Source organism: Scleropages formosus, chromosome 2 (genome assembly GCF_900964775.1).
Source record: "Scleropages formosus chromosome 2, fSclFor1.1, whole genome shotgun sequence".
Taxonomy (NCBI): domain Eukaryota; kingdom Metazoa; phylum Chordata; class Actinopteri; order Osteoglossiformes; family Osteoglossidae; genus Scleropages; species Scleropages formosus.
Genome location: NC_041807.1, coordinates 7,350,826 through 7,371,932, shown reverse-complemented (window position 1 = coordinate 7,371,932; position 21,107 = coordinate 7,350,826). Strand labels below are relative to the sequence as shown.

The window sequence follows — 21,107 nt, the reverse complement described above, 5'->3', positions numbered from 1 at the left end:
TGATGGATGTGTGTAATTAGGGCTAAATGGTACTCATTAGGGTTTTTTAATGGCTTCCCCAGCCAGAGTCCAAAGCAGATGTATCTGACTGCAGGGTCAGTGGCTCCATTCCACACCTCTTTCTTACGTGTGTGTGTGTGTGTGTGTGTGTGTGTGTGTGTGTGTGTGTGTGTGTGTGTGTGTGTGTGTGTGTGTGTGTGTGTGTGTGTGTGAGAGAGAGAGAGATAGCTGATACAGAAAGTGTAACAAGAAAAAGCAATTTCCGAATCAACAGCCAATGCTACAATAGCCAAAGTGTTTTATTCTAAACACGGAAGAAAAATGAAGCATAAAGTTTAATGCATTTATCAGCTTTTTCATCTATAAATTTGTTTTATTTTGTGCTAATGCTATACAGAAACAATTCTGAACGTGCAATAAATGACGCAGAACTCTTGGAAGTACAATTTGCTTTAGACTTTTGGGAAAAAAGAAGGTACTGTATCTTCTGTAACTGTCTGGCTTACGCTGTATGAATTCAATGAAGTGTGATTTATTTAAAATAATTAAAGGATTAAATGTCAGCAAAGCCATATCTTTTATTATTAGCAGTTACTCCTCCAAAAGGCCAATGAGCAGCCACTCTGACAGTGGCTACAATCAGAGGAAGGAACAGAGTAGCTTGTGGACTGGAGCTATGGCATGACTCAAGGGGTCCAGGAAACAAGCAAAGTTACCAGAACCGACTTGCGCAAACACTGCAAATAATTCTCTAATCATGCTCTGCTCACGGTGGGGTTAGGCTTCCCCCTCCATTCACCTACTGCACCATCCTGCTGCCCAGCTCCAGACACAGATGTATAATAGGACAGGCTGGTATCCATACAGCAGGAATGGCACAGGGGGACCATGAGATAGTGTGTGTCTACCCCTGTGTCACAGAAACGTGTATCTTAAATTCTTTCATTCTGCAGAAACTTTTTTTCCAAAGCACTTGCAACGTTAAGCTGCTCACAGTGATTCTGGGTAAGAATCACTTGCTCACAGGCAGTACAGTAGATGAGACTCAAACCTGCAACCTTAAGATCCAAAGGTGTCAACTCTACCACCTCTCTGTACAAGTTGCTTCCTCTTAAGGACTAATACATGTATTTGCCAGTTTTAATGCAAAGCACTGCAAAATAACTGAAGCTACAATTATTGAATAAAACAAGTAGAAAATAAAATTGCTTGGAGAAACTCCAGACATCAAAAAATCTGACATAAAAACACACAATTGTGCAAATGACACACACTCTCACAGGTTTTTCAGCACAGATGGGGGTGCCGAGGTGTTTGTTCGCACAAAGGCGTTTACAACGAGCTCCCTGCAATGTCAGGAGAGGAGGGAAAAGGGCTGTGTGATCAATGACAGTAGGCCATGTGTCTATAGCCCGCCACTCAACGGGTATCTCCACAGTAGGCCCACCCCTTCAGGCACAGAGTGCCCCACCACAGGGGTTGGCACCTCTTCACCTCTGCACAGCACAGATGGCTCAGACTCATCAGAATGACAGCAGATGCAACATCTGGAGACTCTGCACAGCAGTGGTCTGCTCTTCCTTGAGTGCCTGAACAGCACCTCAAACCTACCGACACCAGCACCACCTGCAACTCGTCTGACTGCAGCTTTTATCATTCCGTCCCATTTCAGCTGTGGCCGAAGCAGTTGCGGGGGTTGGTGCACGTTGGCACTGGGACAGTCGTGGAAAGGAAGGATGTACTTACACCAGTGGCTTCTCCAGACGGCCTCCCAGGGATCCCACCACTTCCCCCATGGTGCAGAAGGCCTGGCCAAGGAAGTCCTGCGGTAGCAAAGAAAACCATGAGAAGGACTATTTCTCACTGTCAGAAAAGACCAAAAAGCATTCATATACAGGACCAGTCAAAAATTTTCAGTACAGCTGCTGGAGACCAGTCTTCCCAGTTTGACGAAGCACATTTCCTTGGGGTCTCGCATCTGGGGACTGTGCCCTTGGCAGATGGCAATGGACAGAGAGCAGTGAAATGATAGTAAATCCATAATGTCAACGGCTCACATTTACAGAACAACCGTCCTGGATTGAAGTGATGTAACAAAGAGCTCTTCTTTGGATGTTTACAAGCGCAGGCTCTTCCCGTTCATAAGATCCATAATCGGCGTCAAAGGCTTTTTCCACTGCGTGTGTTTCGCCACTCGAGCAGTATGGCGTTCCAGGCCCTGAGTCAAACCATCTGTGTGCTCTAGCTGCGCGGGGTCCTGAGGTACTCGCCTGCGACTGCAAAAACATGATCTGACAGCAGAGCCATGTAAGCCAAATGTGCTCTGTGCTTCCTGCTAATATTCCACTTATACACTGTACTTTTACCGCATTACTACTTCCTCCTGACCACCATTATAAAGTGCAAACTTAGATTTCTTAACTCATACTTATCACCACCTTTCTGTTTACTGAGAACGTGAAGCCGTAAGAACAGTTAGACATACTGTCTTCCAGTTAAATTGCTTAACAGATTTTTTTTATTGTTACTATAATACACACACAGTCCATAACTGCTTGTCCCAATTGAGGTCACAGCAAGCCAGAGCCTAACCCAGCAACACAGGAGGGGGAAGGGACACATGCAGGACAGGACACCAGTCCATCACAGGGCACCCCAAGCAGGGCTGGAACCCCAGATCCAGGGCAAATCCACTGCACTACCTCCCCCTGCATTATTATTATTATTGCTGCTGTCATTGTTAATAACTTTATTTACATGTATGTATCAACTCACAATGTTAAGGTTACAATTATTTACCCATTTAGACAGCTGGGTAGTCTTACTGGAGCAATTCAGGGCTCAAGGGTTCTACAGCCAGAGGTGAGGCTCAAAGCTGCAACCGTTGGGTCAAAAGGCAGTTGCTCTAACCACTACGCTGCCCGCTGACCCCCAGATTATTTAGCTGACAAACTAAATTGACTGACTTGCCAATTTATGCAGCTAATTTTAAGTGGAGCAGCTTGGGTTAAGTACCTTGGCACTACAGGGTACCACAGCTGGAGCAGGGATTTGAACCCAGCTGCTTCTGTTGACAGGCAATGCCGCTAACCAGTACACCTCCCACTGCTCTGCAGTGAAACAGAGGGCAACGAAAGAGGTGGTAAAAAGGGTAAACAGTGTTGTTACTGGCAACTGTGCATCACATCACAGCGGAGAGACCTCTGAGCGTCCACAGCCTGGATGTCTCTCTCACTGCTATGGGAACATTTCGCTCCAGTGTCTATACAGGCAGTGAATCCAGTACCAGTGGAGGGTCAGTGTTACGTTGGTCAGGCTTCACACTGAAAAAACCCTGAGTAGCATCTCTGATGGGGATATAGTGGGTTGCAGGGAGCCGTGAGTGCCTGACTGCCGTCTCCCTGGACACATTAGTTCAAACATTTATTTTAAAATACCTATTATCATATTTTTGACACAAAATCATTACTGAAACATATCTGGGTTTAAATGACCTATAGTGAAAGACTATGTTTTTTTAGTTTTTTCCAATGAGTTTTGAGAGCAGCACAAGTTGACGATCATGTTAAAAATGTGAAGTAATGGACAGCTATGGTTAAAAATCTCAACGAAGAATAAAAATATTTTAATAGAAATGATGGTAGTGAACACGTTTCTCATGAGGGTTACAGTCTGCAATGTGTCATTACTCTGCAGCACCTCATCAAAACATGAGGACTAAAGATGAAGACGAAATGAGCAGATCCTCGGAGTTCCCCTCCTTCTGCTCTGTATGCCCTCCAGCACCAGGGCATCTCTTGACTCTACCGTTGTTTGGTTGAAGACCTTTGGCCAAGGACCTTGATGAAGTCAAAATGAAGCAGCTCATCCTTGAAGACGACCTCAAAGGTCCTAATAGGACATCGTCAGCACCGTGACGGCAGCACTGGAGCTTCTCAGGAGCATTTTCTCACCCACTTCAGACTGCAGCGTGTGAGGCTGAGCGGCGCCCTGCTCTCCTACCAGAATCCTGCAACAGCCGGCATGGCACAGGAGTCTGGTGGAACACAGGGGTTCGAGAGCCCGCGTGGCTCCCCATGTGCTGGGCAGAAGGGACACAAAGCAGCTCCAGGATCTGCTCTCCCAGTCGGGCTCTGTGTTTAGTCTCATATTTTACTCTCTAATGCGTAGCATCACGCATAATCGTCCCTCGTCTCGTGTGTGACGGTGGAGAGGCAGCGAGACGTGTCTCCCCATTAAGGACATTAACTGTAAACAGCAGCAATTAGCAACACTCTGTGTAGAAGTGCTTCTCTCATTCTCAGATGTGACTTTTTCACAAAGTCACACAAAGAGGGCCTCTTTCCTGACCCCCCCTGCTCTCCACTCCATGTGTCCCAGAAAATGCAAGAACTTTCCGGAACAATCGCACACAGTGGCCAATATGATTCCACTGGAGGTTAGGTGGGGGCACGAATGCACTTTTTCTCTTTTCACCCTTTTTGCGACTCATGGTGCTGCAGAGATAACAGTCTGATCTGAAAGACGATGGTGATGGGACACATGAAAAAATTAAGCCCATACACATGTCCATCTCCTGTAGGAGACCAAGAAAAAGCAAGGAGCTCATTTATTGGTGTAGATAGGAACTTATGAGCATGAAAACATTGAAACAATGAGTGTTCGACCGTAATGCTGAGAGCTGTCCCTCACTATCTGTCGCTCTCTGTAGCTGTCCATCATTGTCCCTTGCTGTCCATATGTGGTGGTGCCCCAAGTCGGTAAGAGCTGTTCCTCAAGCTCAGGACTGAGCCAAGTGATGCTCCCGCCATGCGCACCGTATTCTTTCCATCCCAGCCATTTACCCAATTATTAATGCGGGGGATATGGGGTGTGGGGGTATGGGCAGCACAAGCCCATGTTGTCACCCGAGGAAATTTGTGGGTGGTCACACTCCCAAAACACAGGGGCTTGGCACACACACAAACACACATTGCTCTGAGGTCCTGGGAGCGGGGTCACAGCTGTCTGTGTGCAGGTGGGGAGTTTGATTGTGTGTGTGTGTGTGTGTGTGTGTGTGTGTGTGTGTGTGTGTGTGTGTGTGTGTGTGTGTGTGTGTGTGAGAGAAACAGGGTGGGGGTCGGGGGGGTTGCCGAAGGAACTCACATGCTTTGACAGGTTGGCGCTCTTCGAATCAACATCATACCTGGAAAACGAAAGGAAACACACACAATTAATGTGTTTTTTCCACTGCAAGCACTACAAGAGTGACCAAAGGTCAGGGAGCAGAGCACTGCTAGTTTCATATATTTTATTTTTTCTTACTTCATTACCATGTTATACTTTTCTCTTTAAAGGTATACACAACTGGTGTGTCCTGTGCACATAAAATTACACCTGTAGGGTGCATTATGGTGGATTTGTGAAAATGAAAATGAAAAATGAAAAAAAGAAAAAAGTGAATGAAAAAGGTTCTTTCAGAGCTCTAAAAAACCACACAAATAAAACTCAAAGAAGTCCTGCTGGATCAGTAGGGACCTTGTGGTTCCGAGCAGTTCTAAGAATGTCGAGCGCCTGATAAAAGAATGCAAAGGGACAGTGAACTAAACGAGCGAACTATGAACTAAACGAAAAGTTTGATTTGCACTTGTTTGTAAGTGACATGAGCTTTTGGTTCAAAGGCTCTCTACATTCGCTGTGAAAACAAGGACCACATCCCTTCATGACACGGACACTCAAGTGACGCCAAAGAGAAGGTCCAGTGTCTGAGTTTGGAGACAGGAGCCCTCGGTATCGACACAGTAAAAACAGGGTAATGCGCCTCGCTGCACAGGGGGCAGGGGGATGCAGGGGATCATACAACAGGTGGTCACAGCAGCGAGTAGAACGGAGAACGAGTGTGTCGTCACAACGAACGTGTCGAGTGTTTCTCGCTGAGATGTGGACACACACCACCCAGTGCTCGCAGTTGGGAGCTCCCAGGATCAGCCACAGGTTTTTATCACACCTCTGCAGGTATGAACACACGTGGGCTCAAGCGACACGCCAACAGCACGTCCAGCTCATCAACTGCAGGTCCAAACCTGTTCTGTTGTCCATATTGATGAGAGACAGATGAGAGGACTTTGTGCACGGGGTGCACTCTACCCCTTCACCACAGGTCCACCTTCGAGAGCCGTGGGCACGACCCGAACGATGAGCCTGGAACGTTCCAGAATGTGGCTCTCGACATGACATCACAGGGACCAACCTGGCTGAAGGACTGCAAGTCCCGAGGTCAAAGGGCAAACTTACCCGCCCTCCCCCCAAGACCCACTCCCCTGCTGTAATGAAGGACCCTTCACACACACACACACACACACACACACACACACACACACACACACACACGCCACAGTGAGAGCAGCAGCCAGAAGGCACACACTATTTATACTGTTGTCAGAAATGCATTCACTGCGACAGGAAACAGAGCTGGAGAACAAATTCATGTGAACAGACTTACGGTCAACAGCAGGGGTACAGTCAAGTCAAAGCTAGACACTATGATAGTGTGTGTGAGCGTGTGTGTCTGTGTGTGTGGGAAAGAGGGAGCAAGAGAGAATAACAAGGACACAGGGGAGATACCGTTTTCACAACTAAACGCAGTGGTCCACAACAATCCATGATGAATGCTGTTACTCCGCTCACACTTGACAATTCATCCTCACATCAAACTCACATTATACTACACTCTTATTCAGTTACACTGTTTATACTACATATCTACAAATCAACACATCTATACTGTATCACGGGGACCTCATACTATGCACCATCTGGCAGGACCCTGACGATCAGCACTCGGTGTCTGATTTTATTGTCATATCTATACCATATTTGTATTTATTATCATATCCATATTACATTTTCATTTATTAACATGTCCATACTGTACTTGTATTTATCATATCCATAAACTATTTGTATTTATTATCATATCAATATTACATTCTTATTTATTATCATGTCCATAGCGTGTCCATATTCCATATGTGTGTGTGTATTTGTGTGTGATTTATGTTGTGTGCTGTGGCGCCACAAACTACACAAATTATTGATCATCTCTGCAGTATACCAGTGTGTAGTAAAATCACAGTAAACCCGTCCCAGTGCTACACTGACCCCTCTTCAGAGGCACCCAACGCCAAGTCCTTATAACGCAACTGTTCCAGTAGCGCCCTCCAGTGGGCAGCGTCACATTTATGGCCCTCCCACGCCCCCCCACCCCCTCTGTGCTCCTCCAGCTCCTTCTGCAACATCAGCGACCCTTGGCAACACGCCATCCTCACACCTACAACATACCAGCACAAACATGTACAAACACACTGTCACAGGCCAGCACATACACACGCACACACACACACACACACACACACACAGCCGCGTGTCCTCCCCACAGGTAGCCTGCTGGGGGTCCACTCATGGCCAGGGGCCAGCAGGGACTCGACTGCCCAGCATTGAGCTTTTCACGCTTCCCGCCGCCAGCAGGGCCACATCAGGCCCAAGTGCTATTTATAGCGCGTCGCGTATTCACACATGGCTGCCATCATTTGATGGGCAAAAGAGAATGAAACCCTGCCAACGCACACACACGTCACCATGATCAGAGGCTGCACACAGACAGCCCCCACTATGTGAGGGTAAATGGCCTCACCTGTTTGAGGTGCTCTAATGGCATGAGTAAGGGGTTAAAACAAAACAAAAAAAACACCCTGCTGGTGCACTGCAATAAAGGGGTGGCCTCAACATGACATGCACACATCGGGCAGGATGAGCGCATGCTGCAGAACCTTCTTCCCTGGTGACTCCATCACAGAATAAATGTTTCAGGAAGTATAAAACAATCTGTAGTTGAGTCGACGGCTTGGTCCTTTGTCACCATGACGACGGGTTGGGAGTATCCATCGTGCAACTTCACTGGAGTGACGGCGGCAATTTTGTCTGTCCTCAGCGCTGCGAGACGTGACCCCATCATCCCCTGATGTGCTCTTGTGTCTGTGATGGATCTGAACACTACAACAGCATTGTACACGCACACACACACACACACACACACACACACAAATACACACAGGTAGACTGTTCTACTTACAAATCAAAGCGCAGGTTCTGCCTTTCCTCAAAAAAATAGTCCAGAATGAATTTTCGCACGAAGTCTGGGTTCAAGGTGTTGTCAATGACCTCTGTCCGCCCAAACTAAGGGGGAACATGTGAAATCATAGCTGTGAGGTTAAAAACTGCCCTCTTACACACAATGTCACTTTAGAAGCCAAAGCAAATGATCATCAAAGAAAAAGTTTTGACTCAATGGACTGGAGTTACGAGATAAAGGACACTCCCCGAAGAGTAACGGCCCAAATTTCAGTGTTTAGCAGCTTGAAATAAGACCATTGCTGCCTGAATAGTGGGGGCACGGTGGTGCAGTAGGCTTGGCCAGGTCCTGCTCTCTGGCGGGTCTGGGGTTCGAATCCTTCTGGGTGTCCTCCCTCCCCCTCCAGCCTTGTACCCTGTGTTGCCAGGTTAGGCTCCAGTTCGCCATGACTCTGCTTGGTACAAGTGGTTTCAGACAGTGTGCGTGTATGTGTGTGTGTGTGTGTGTGTGTGTGTGCTCCCTGAATAATAAAGTTCCATAAGGAACTTCATTATGTTCCCCTGCTCTACTCCTGGAGACAAGTGCAGCATGGCACGGCTGCAGGACACAGGTTCCTGGGAACACAGAAGCATATTGTGCCTACAACGCATCACAAACGCAGGAGTATGGCTCAGATATTTGACACTGGAAATTTGAAGCCCGGGAAAACTCCTGATCCTAGGGAGAACATCTCAGAAGTCAAACATGAGAAGGTGTTAAAGAGTGTGTGAACTATGGAGGAGACGACTGACCATCCCACCTCAGCTGTAACTTTCAGCAAAGGGGCAAAGCAAATGTCTCCAGGTAGAGTGTGTTTTTATTATAGTCATTTATCCCTTCAGCTGATGTCCTTTTACAAGGAAATGTACTGTATTAGGGCTGTACCCCTGGCTCCTTACACTAAATTACTCATTAATACACCTAATTTGTACTCTTCCAATTCAGGGTAAGTACACTCACCGATCGATTATATGAAAGCTGTAACCTCTCCACCACCGAGTGGCCCTTAGTCTCACACCTCATGTTGAAGAGGATAGGAGCCAGTGGAAACTGCTCTGCAGTCCTTACTCTAGTACAGTGCCTGGAGCAGCTGCCTTTGGACAGGTCACAGGTTCGAATTCCATCCCCTGTGGTGGTACTCTTGAAGAAGGTACTGTATTTACCCTGAGTGGCTCCAGTATAAATTACCCAGCTTTATAAATAGATGGTGTGCTTTGGAGAAATGCAGTGTAGTGTAAATGGGTGGACAACACAGGTGTGGAAAAGTAGTTTGAACACGACAGCTAAAAAACTACTAGAAAAAAAAATTAAATAAATTAATTAATTAAGAATAATAATAATAATAATAATAATAATAATCACGGGGGTGTGGCAGGCTTGGCCTGTGCCCACTATGTGGCGGGTCTAGGGTTTGAGCCCTGCCTGGGGTGCCTTGCGGTGGACTGGAGTCCTGCCCAGGGTGTGTCCCCTCCCCCTGAGCCTTGCGCCCTGTATTGTCGGGAAGGCCCTGGCTCGCTGTGACCCCGCTTGGGAGAAGCGGTTGTAGCAATTGGAAAAATTATGAAAAAATAATCATCATCATAACAATAATAACAGTAGTAATATTAATAATAGTCATAATAATACTTACTTCTCTCCACTCTTTGCTGCCAAGTCCTTGCGTGTAGAGCACACAAACTACGAGAGAGGAGAACACACACTTACTGTACATGAAAGCACGCTGCAGAAACACTGTTGCGCTTCAATGAAGTACAAGTACAAGCACTTTGGAGACACAGTTCAAGCAATCAGACAGGAGGAGCGTGTTTCTCTCTCTCACATACACACACTCACACAGGAACAGACACACAACCATGCTGAGATCCTTTTAGCAGTGGCTGCGACGCGTGCGGGTCCCGGTGCCGTGTTATAGGGCTGAGGGTGCAGAGCTTGTGAAACTGGGCGTTCTTTTGGCTCCTTCAAAAGAAGCACAAATTAAAACGCAACATAAATCCCACACAAAGTCCCTTTCGTCCCCTTTTCATCTCATCATCTGATCATTGAAATGCTGCCAAGTCAGCTGCGTTCTGTTGGAATTGCTCTGGAAGTGTACGAAATGAGCAGAGCTATTTGCATAAAAATTTGCCTTCGTAAGCGAGGGTTCGAACAGAAGAGAGAGCTGTGTCTCCGGCATTTCTCAGTAGCCGGCGGGACAGAGACTCTGGACCAGCGTGACGTGATCGCTGTCAGGAAGGCGAGGAGAAGATGGAGGGCAGGGGTAGGCCGCATGGGGTACGAAGAAGGACCGCGCCGCACAACACACGGGTCATCTGGTCAGGGCGATCCCGGTTGTCTACTGTGAAACGGGTACCTAGCACTGACCCAAAACTGAGGGGTTCCTAGTGAGTGCTGTCGAACCCAGAGTCCGACCAGTTTGGGCTGACCCACCAACCCTTCCCTGCCCCTTCTCTGCAAAGTAACTTACAAAGCAAAGCTATTTACAGTTGTTCACCAAGACAGTGAGCATAGTTGGGTCATTTGTACCGTATCATTTCAGGTGGGGGACCTGAGCACAGGCCTCCCCAATGTCATCATCATCACCACCACCCCGACAATGGACACGTGAAAGGAGTCCCAGCGAGGTCAAGGAAGATGCGGCTCACCTCCTTCTGCGCTGGTCTCACTGCCCGCTGGAGCGGCTTAATCCTGAGTGACTTGAGAAAGATCGTAAGCACAATTTTGCCGTGGACTCAGCACATGTGTCTTCTTGCATCAGCTTACAGGACGCCCTCTCTGTCACCTGCCACATGAAGAGTGACAACTTCGATGATGTCATGAAGGCGGCAGGTGTCCGAGTGTGCGTGTGTACCACAGGTGTGCCGCACCCCTCGCTGTGCCCCCAAGTCCTCCGCTCACAGCTCCGGGAAGCAGCTGGTGACCGGGTGCTACTTACTAAACCGCAGTGCTTTCACTTAGGCGGGTGCGAGTGGTGTGGGATATAGCACTGGTGATGGAGGCACTCCAACACACTCCATCACACTATTACATGTTGTGTCTCACTTTGCCTCTCTCACATCTTGGACAGGAAATAGCACAACCCAATTCCTTCTGAGAACATGTGGTCAGCACCTTCTTTCTGCCCGTCTCTGTGACCCTGGAGAAAGATGCCCCTCCTCTTTACTCTCAGGCAGTATTACTGTAAGAGCTGAGGAATGCAGCCTCATCTTCATCAGACATGTTGATGAGAGACAAACCCTTTCGTGGCACCGCAGTCTCTACTGTTCAAATGGCACCTTTGAATAATTTTGCCTTTGTGGCTTCAGAAAAGGTACATTTACATTTATTTATTCATTCATGTGTTATTCGTTTATTTGATGCTTTTCTCTGGAGCGACGCACATCTCTCAGGACAATACCGTAAGTGCATCACACAAACAGGAGGAGAGATCAGGAGAGATTTGGTGATGCATTAAAAATGAACTGAAACAAACAAGCACTCGTAAATCTAGGCACTCCTTCCAGTACTTGCTGTTTCCCTTCTAACATTTCCTGTATAAGGAAACAGGGACAAATGAACAAAAAGAAGTTCTTACATATGTACTAATAGGTGACTGCGGTTCATTGTGAAAACGATGCGATTAATAAAAGAGAGCAGCGAAAGTAAAAAAAAGAATAAAAACTACTTGATGATCCGAAGAGGGGGAAAGGCATCAAGCAGAGAAAAATGGAGAGAAATCCTGGAAGAAAGACAGGAAAGAAGAGTATCCAAATCCCTCTCGGTGTGATGCACTCTTTGTATTGTTCTCTGAGATGTGCGTCGCTCTGGAAAAAAGCATCTCATTAATGAATTAACAAGTGAATGAATAAATGTAAATGTAAATGTTAGAGACATGAGGCCTTCCACCAGAAGAGAGGTGAGCAGAAGCAGCAACAGCAGCAGCAGCTCAGACTCATTGATCAGTGACACAGGGAAGAGCCATTAATCAATAATTAATGAGCAACAAGAGCCAAACTGGACTGACAAAGTGGACAGCATGCCTGGAAGACACCTTCTTCATGAAGGCCACCTTCCTGAGTCGTTTGTGGATTTTCCTGGAGGGAATGTGGCCTCGAGGTGGAGATGACAGAGATGGAGATGACAGAGGTGGAAACAGAGGTGGAGATAACTGAGATGGAGATGATAGAGGTGGAAATGACAGAGGTGGAAATGACAGAGGTGGAGATGATAGAGGTGGAAATGACAGAGGTGGAGGTGACAGAGGTGGAAACAGGTGGAGATAACAGAAGTGGAAATGAAAAGTGGAGACAGAGGTGGAAATGATAGAGGTGGAGATGATAAAGGTGAAGACAGTCAAGATGCACTATTGCTGCTACTGCGAGTTGCTGTAGTACTCCATTGAGTATTTGCATGTTGCGTCACAATATGTTGTTCCAACAGCAGAGACACTTGGACTGCTCCAACATGCCAATGAAGGCAAGAGACCTCAGTGGACAAGTGTGCAGAATCAGCCAGAAAGTGAGAAGGCTGGTAGAACTGAACAAGAGGAGAGAATGAGTAACGTATCGCACCGTGTCTCCCTTCTTACGTTTCCTCATTATTTACTCAATGTCTCATCTTATTGGAAGGGACATTTAGTTAAGTAAAAACTCCTTGTATTAAGAGTTAAAACAGTCTATTTTATCTCTCAAGAACATTAAAAAGTGTAACTGGAATTACATCAGTAGTTTCTCACTTAAAACCTTCTTATTCAAGCTGACTGCATTTACCTTTACATCTACTTCACTACTTTTTCACATTTACTCCACTTCTTTTACTTGTACATTTACTTCTGTGACTAATCCTATGACTACCGCTCACTCAGAGAATGGACCTGCTGGTCTGAAACAGCTCCTGGAAGCAGTAGTATTGAGACGGGGTCCAGAGACGCCACAAGCTTTCAGCTCTTTAGGTAAGTTTACAAAAGGCAGGTTTTCAAATATGGGGGATCCATGCTGCCAGGATGCGAGCGTCACTATTTGCTGCCCCTTGCACTGAATTAAAGGAACACAGGTACTACATTTTACCGCAGCATTAACTTACACCACATATCACAAGTGTTTTTCTATCAACAAACTACAAGATCCTTCTTCCTTCTGCAATCCAATTCTACGAGCCATCCAGCGAGAACGAAAATATTTGAAGCCGTAGCTGTCAAAACAGAGAAGAGAATATTTCTGCCTTGTGCTACTGAACTCAGGTTTTTTCACCGACAAACACAAAGCAGGGGGAATGAAGTCACTGCGTTCGTTCGCTGCGTTTCTACAGCACGTCCCTAAGAGCACGAACAATGTACCCCGTTTATTTGTTCTGCAGGCACACTTGAGGCAATGTACACACTGAAAGCAAACTTACAACAGTGTTAGCGTGAACATGCCTTTCCTTGTCCAGGAGCCACACAGACTGCACATTAGTGTCTCAGCACTGCACACAGCAGCACTCAGAATTTGTTTGAACAAACACACGGGAGCGTTGTGTATGACACACATCCAGGATTTAACTAAACATCTGGATGGGAATCTGGAAGCATCTGAGATGCTCTTGCGCTGCTCTCAAGATGCACCTGGAGAAAGCCTGGACTGGATCAGATGGCTGTCGTGTTCCTCACCAACACTGATCTGAGATCAGGAACGGACAAATGAGTCGAATGGTGTAACACGTCTGTTCCAGGAACATAAAGCTGCCGTTTACTGGCAGGAGAGGAATCCAGGCATCGGGAAGGAAGAGAGCCTCAGTTTCTTCAGGGCCAGAGACCTCATCCAATATCTTCCTGGGAAAGACAACGCAATAAGTGCAAGAATCGCTTATGGAAATGAAGCGTGTGAGTTTGGGTGAGGGCGCCACTGCAGACTGGTAGGGAAATGGCCGGAGGGTGACTGGGGGTGTGGTGACAGGAAAATGAATTGGGGTCCGAGGACACCTGAGGGCAGCAGAATTCAGGTGGATGAAGAAAGGCTGGACAGGTTTCCAACCACGTGGACAGCAGACCTCCTGGTTCAGTAGTGCCACACTGCCTTCTGCTACAGTTCACTACCCATTTCAAAACAAAAATATTTTATGAGTGCATTTAGACACACTGAGTGAAGAAAGACACCTTACGTGGGTCAGATTTGGAAAATGTGTCCATGTCCAGGAGATTCCTGCAAGAAAGAACAAGACAGAAACACTATTAATAAAATGTCCTGAGCATAGTAACCCTTTCATTTTTACACCTTTTGAAATATACTGTAAAACAAAAGATTATGCTCTGACATTTAAAGAGGCGAGGAGATTAATAAACGGAGCATTTATTGTTTTTGACACGTCGGCTATGTCAGCTTTTTTGGACATTTTCCTTTGGAGCTACAACTTGCAATTATGGAACAGAAATGTGTTTCCAACACAGAAGAGCAACTCCCAGGTTTCCAGAGATTAATGGAAGGGATGATTAGCGCATTAACATGCGAGGAGGAGGGAATTTTACAACCATTAGCGGATTTAGTTCAGGCACCTTGGCTAGTGGTGCGAGACAGCCGTCCTCTGATGGCTGTGTAACTTGATCTGACAGACAGCCACCAACCTGAGGGGGTGTGACGAGGACCGCACACACATCCAAGGAAGGGGAAGAGGCAGCTCATGGGGTCAGTGGCAACACAGGGTCTCTCTTCGTTTCGTACCGCATTCCACCACGACTATCCAAACCATGTCCGAACCATGTTCCCACATAAACCATATATCCCTGCCACAGGAACGCTCCGGAAGAGCACACTCCAAGTAACGGATGGCTTCTTTCTCAGCGTGACATAAGAAAACACTGATGTTGTATGTTAAACTTCGTAGTTCTGCGCCTCTGACACGGGGAGCTCTGCTGCGGTACCGGCATTGCGGCCGAGGGCAATGTCTCCGGTTTTCTTCTTGAATCAGTTGGCGTGACCGTCTCACCCACACACACGAACGAGGTCCAATTGTCATGGACGTTTTCGTCACAGTGAGAAAGGGCCTTCCGCAGCGCTCCGAGGTGACGCCACAGGCCTGGACTGGGGTAGTTCTGCGTGACGTAGACATCCATGTTACTGGAGCGCAAATAAAAATAGCTGACAATTTCGCATGTAAACATCTGTGAAATGAGGTAAAGGACAGGTAAAGTGTGCACAATAAGTAAGTAAAATGACTAATCAACCCTGAGCGACGAAGGAAGATTGTAAATTAAGCACTAATTATTTATTCTTTCTGGGAGATGTTTTCAAGAAGTGAGGAGCACAGAGCAGTGTTGAGAAGTACATCTGAGAGGCTGAAGTGCTTTAGTAATTGCCGACCTTTCTACACTTTTTCAGTCGCAAACTGCAAAAAATACCTCCGTGGATATTCAGCAAAAATTTTGTTTTTTGTGAATTTATTAAAACAAATGCACACCCAGTGCTTACTGCTGCTGTATATTACTGGCACACAGTGACTGAGGTGTTTCGTGCATTGTTATTGTCTTGTGTTTCATGTTCGGCACTGAACCACAAACAGGTCCTGTATGAAATTAAGGGTTCTGATCAGTGTTTTTGAAGCACAGCATTTTTATACCAATACCAGTACACACACACACACACATTTTCAGAACCGCTTGTCCCACACAGGGTCACGGGGAACCGGAGCCTACCCGGTAACACAGGGCACAAGGCCGGAGGGGGAGGGGACACACCCAGGACGGGACGCCAGTCCGTCGCAAGGCACCCCAAGCGGGACTCGAACCCCAGACCCACCGGAGAGCAGGACTGTAGTCCAACCCACTGCACCACCGCACCCCCTCCAATACCAGTAATTGGATTCAATTCGGGAACAGTCTTTTCCCAAAAACTCACTCATAGTGAAGCCAATAAATGAGACACTGTAAATAAGTGCAGGGTCTTTATAAGCTGCCTCTCCACCTCATATACCATACCTCGTTACCATTACTTTATATCCCAAGTGATGGACATCACGGGTGAGTGCCAACGTGGGCCAACGTGGGCCAATGTGGGCCAATGCGGGCCAATGCAAGGCTAGCAGTCCACAGTCATCCCCTGACAGCCTTCAGGACAGTCAGGCAGTTCGAAAGCCAAGATGAAAACCAGTCACTCCCACAAAGGTTCAGTTCAAGTGGTGCAAACACACCACGGTAGGATGCAGGGCCGGGCTGTAACATACCCTAACCTTCAGGCTCTTCAGAGGAGGGTACAGTCATTTTCAGCACCATCATACCCCAAGACAGAGCCGTTCAAGTTACGAAAATTTGACTTTAAGAGGTGTTTCATGCAGGGGTGCGGTGGGGCAGTGGGTTTGGCTGGGTCCTGATCTCTGGTGGGTCTGGAGTCCCACTTGGGGTGCCTTGCGATGGACTAGCGTCCCGTCCTGGGTGTGTCCCCTCCCTCTCCAGCCTTGCGCCCTGTGTTGCCGGATTAGGCTCTGGCTTGCCGTGACCCCGCTCAGGACAAGTGGTTTCAGCCAGTGTGTGTGTGAGGTGGTTCACTTGGTAGCCCTCCTTGGGTATATAAGGCATTTCTTTGCATTTATCAGAAGCAAATTTGGATTTTTATCCTCCCAAAAGCTGAGTAGTTTGCACCACCATGAGCTCCCCTTCTCAGTGACAGTTTGTGTTGTGTTGTGTTAGGTTCTAACCCCCCTTCAGCCCTTGTTTGCTACTTTCACCTGTCATAATCTCCATGATCATATAATCGCTTCTTGGCCTTTTGGCTACCATCAAGTGTAGTACTGGAGGTTTCAGCACGGGCAGAGTGAAGCTGTGTTCAGAACTGTGTGTGTGGCATATCCACAGCTTTCCTGAGGCAAAGCTCTGCTCCCTTGTAGGAGTTTTTTTTTATTTTTGGGTAGCCTGCTAGGACTAAGATGCAGGGTTTCAGGTGGCTTGTCCGCTGTCCCCGCAGGGTGACGCAGAGATTTTGTTTTTAGCCGTTCTTTACCAGTTTTCCCAGATTAGGTTTTCCTTGAAGACGTTGGCTGCCCCTGGGGAAGACGAGAGATCATCGTTGGCTGTAAGGATGATGGCTGGAAGGATGCAGGCATTAAAGAATACCATCCGCTTCAGGAACCGGGACGATGTCATCGGATGTCACGAGCACATTCCATTCGTTTGTGAGATCGTCTTCGGACTCCTGGGACTTCCGGTGGAGGACATTGTCTGCATCCAGAGGAATGGGCCGTTGTCCTTTTTCGACGTCACGCTGGCAACCGACGAACGTTATCGGAGGGTGTTGGAGACGTGTAGGGTGAGTGCAATGCGTTCCAAGCTGCTCCCCTACTCCATCGAGCCACTTTGGAGGACAGATAGAAGAGTTGTGACTGTCCACGTCTTCGACCCCTTTGTGTCGGCGGACGTCATGGCGACCTTCCTGGGGGATTTTGCTGATGTCTTCCCCGAACATGAGACATTTTTTAGTTTGCCTGCGTCCCGACCGTATGGGAATGGACGGTTATAGGCACCCGCCTGCGTATTTCACCTTGGGTAAGGCAAGAGGCTACCTATTTTATCCTGGTCAGCATCCCTCTTGCCATTTATGTCTCAGCCAGGGACACACCGGGAAATCATGTAAGACAATGAAGTGCCAGCGATGTTTGGGGATCGGCCATCTGGCCAAGGACTGCGTAGGCCCCTGCCCATGTACCTAAAGCGGGGGGGGATCATCTCTCCCGCAACTGCCTGCAGCACAAGCTAACCTATGCCAGGGTGGTGCGGGCAGGGGCGGTGCTGATGGAGGACGGTGAGGAAGCCCAGCGGCGGGTGCTGAGGTAAGAGAGCAGTTGTGGCATGGTCTCCTTCTTCGCTAGGCACTTCTAAGGGGTCCCGGGCCGAAGAAGCCAGGGACACACCTGGTCACTCAGAGACTTTACGGGACTTTGTGGCAGTGACCAGGAAGAAGAAAAGGCACAGGAGGGAGGCTGGGTTGATCTCTGGTACTACACTGGGGGTGCCGGTCTTGACAGCAACCCATCAAAAAGGCAGAGAAGATCCTCCCTCCTCCATAGCGGTACCCGATCATTCGGGCTTATTAGTTATGACTTGTTTCTGGTGGGGTCTCCCCCAAGGTTCAGTTCGTCAGGGCCGGGGGAAGAGTCCCGTCTGACAGCTGTGGAGGATAGAGATTTTTGTTTAGAAAAACTGTTTGAATGACTGACTTTAATTTGTAGATTTTATAGTATTTTAGATTTTAAAATGTCTTATTTTAAGAGGTGTGTTGTATGAATGCTTAATATTTTTATACTTTTTATTGACGGAGCAAAATCAGAATGTGAGGGTTTTGACATGGGTGCCTGGGTACTTTACTTGTTGGTGTGGTACACATGTTTTAGACCTCGTGTTTAAATGACTTTTCGGTGAAGGGTTTTAAAGTCCTACGTTCCTTCTTTTTCAAAATGGATATCTATATTTGTTGTTGTCAAATTCTGATGCTTATTTCTCTTTGTATTAGTGAAATAAGACGTTCGGGGAAGTGAATAAGCTCTGTCATGTTTATGTTGAGAGATGTTTTTATAATGAAATGTGAGGATGTTTTGTGTTTGTGAGTTGTGATGTGGAATGTTGGAATTTTTTTTGTTCTTATGGTATTGAATAAAGTATGGGGGGAAAAAAAATCTCTGTGATCATGTCCCTGCTTGGACTGTCCAAACCACGTCCACTTGTTCACTGACCGTCACTCCATTTACACAGTTTTCTTTCATTTCTTGTTTTTACTGCTCTGTTCTTTGGATTAAAGGTTAAATTAGTACATAAATACTACTGTGTGTGTATTTTATTTTTTGAGTATTTGTAAAGGGTACGAGAGCAGGTGCACAGTCATACAGTATTATGGTCTAATTAATGAAGAAAACTGCACTGTTATGATAACTAATGTTCACTACTGAAGTAGCTCCCATTTCACTGGGATTTTGGCATATTTTAACATAAATACATAAATGGATGTCAGTTTTAGGGCTCTTTAAAGCATAAAAATTTTACTACTGAAACATGATAATTCTGCCTTTAATTTGTAGGAATTCAGCTAACAAAGGACTTTTTCAGGAATACTGTAATCGGCTCAGTCCCTGTGACTGTGTAAATTGTCTTTTCATCACAGCAGACCATGTGTGAATCTTTTCTTGGCTTTTCCTTCAAGGATTAGTGAGTGTGCGAGGCCCCCTTAAATGGTGGACATCCTTCCTTAGAGCATTTTGTTATCTCATGACCAGTCAGAGGTTTCATCTTCTCCTGGTTACTCTATCCATCCATCAGTACCAACCGCTTGTCCCAAACAGGGTCGTGGCAAGCCGGAGCCTAACCCGGCGACACGGCGCAAAGCTGATGGGGGAGGGGGCACACCCAGGATGGGATGCCAGTCTGTCGCAAGGCACGCCAAGCAGGGTTCTAACCCTAGGCCCACCATACAGCAGGCACCGGCCGAACCTGCCGCGCCACCATGCCCCCTCCTGGTTACTCTGCTGATCCAAAGCCTCGTTCGTATCAACAGGTTGACAGGGTTTTACAGGAAATGGAGGGAGTATACGCCTTACCGTGACTTCACCGAGATTTTATGCAAGGGTTGGTAACAGAGGAGATGACCAGAGAAAGAGAAACACAGAAACAAACTTACGAACTTCAACTCAGACTCTATTCCTCAGTGTCACAGGCAATATGAAACGTAAAACATCAAAGATGCGGCAGTCTGAGGAGGAGGAACCAGCCGTGTAAAGTGTGCAGGTTGCAGAGTAAACGCCTCTGGACGCCATTCTGTGTTTTAAAGACTGAGCAGGTGAACCTGGTGCTCCAAACAAGTCCAGGAGGAAACTGGTCGATCAGTGTTAGAGGGGACACGGGGGCCCAGCGCGGTGTCTCATGCAGGAAGGCAAGAGCTTCTTTAAATGAGCGTGCAGCACCTAGTGACAAAAGGGTGTCCATCAGCAGAGTGAGTGTGCGCCGCGTGTGCCCCAGGACCCCCGCAGTCCAGCGACACAAAGGAGCATCAAGGAAGGGCAGAGCCAAGTCCCAAGGAGCGTTTCCCTGCTGCGCTCCTGCTCCCTGCTCCGGGGACCGAGGTGCAAATTAAAACTCTATCCCTGAACGCTCAGCTTTGTCCCTTACACCTGCGGAAAATGCATCGCTGTACTGCAGACGGGGACTGAAAGCGCAAAGTGCTTTGCGGACGAGGCACCGTCATCCCCCAGAGTGCTTCTGTGACGGACGGGGATTGCAGCCCGGCAGGCCCAGGAGTGCAACTTTACAGGAGAATGCTACTATGCTGGCAACTCACCTGAGGACAGTCCCAGGGGCACAGACACAGAGACAGCAATGGACAGGGAAGGAGGGGAGGAGTGACAGACGGGTTTCGAGCCCCTTCTTCTCCCGGCCCCGTTGATGTGACGGAGCTGCCAGAATCTAATTAGTTTAAATGGCTTTTACAGCGTCGCCCGTGTGTGGCGCCGCACGGCCCTGCGGGGTGCCCATGTGTCACTCACAGCCTCTCTGCTATCCACTTCCACAGGGGCCCGACCAACCCGTCTAAGCGTTCGCCAAGTGTTGCCCTGGCAACGACCAACCAATGGGGCGGAGGCCAAGCTCACTGATATTTGCTCTTTTTGCTCTTTTGTTTGCCGACTTTTGTTTCTGTCCGGAAGCCTCGAATTGAAGGATCCGGCTGCCCATTTCTCAAGGGACACTGCAGAACACGCGCGCCCTGACAGTACTGCAACATCCCCGTTGCACTTTACTTGGTTCCTCCTCTCGTACTATGAGCATCTTGAGGATGCCTCACTGATTGGCCAACCAGTTATGGACGACAACTGTGCTTTTATAGCTGTGTTACTGTGGTGACAAAATAAGGCCCTGATAGAGCTGCACCAACAGTCGGCGTCACTGAAGGGCTCCGGGCTGCAGCAGGTGACCACCGCCAAGGCGTTTTCAGCCATCCTAGGCAAACAAAGCAGCTCCATCTAACAGACTGCGGGG

General features: G+C 47.6%; 1 protein-coding gene across 2 annotated transcripts in view; it reads right to left on the bottom strand.

Moving 5' to 3' along the window:
* The window catches only part of LOC108940076 (copine-8-like), a 66,575-nt gene that overhangs the window by 34,238 nt on the left and 11,230 nt on the right, over positions 1 to 21,107 (bottom strand). For both annotated transcript variants that reach the window (XM_018761932.1, XM_018761923.2), the window contains exons 2-6: positions 14,264 to 14,304; positions 9,780 to 9,826; positions 8,111 to 8,214; positions 5,146 to 5,185; positions 1,747 to 1,823 (exon numbers count right to left, since the gene is read on the bottom strand). In XM_018761932.1, coding sequence (XP_018617448.1) covers positions 1,747 to 1,823; positions 5,146 to 5,185; positions 8,111 to 8,214; positions 9,780 to 9,826; positions 14,264 to 14,304 — 309 coding nt within the window. The remainder of the gene's footprint in view (positions 1 to 1,746; positions 1,824 to 5,145; positions 5,186 to 8,110; positions 8,215 to 9,779; positions 9,827 to 14,263; positions 14,305 to 21,107) is intronic.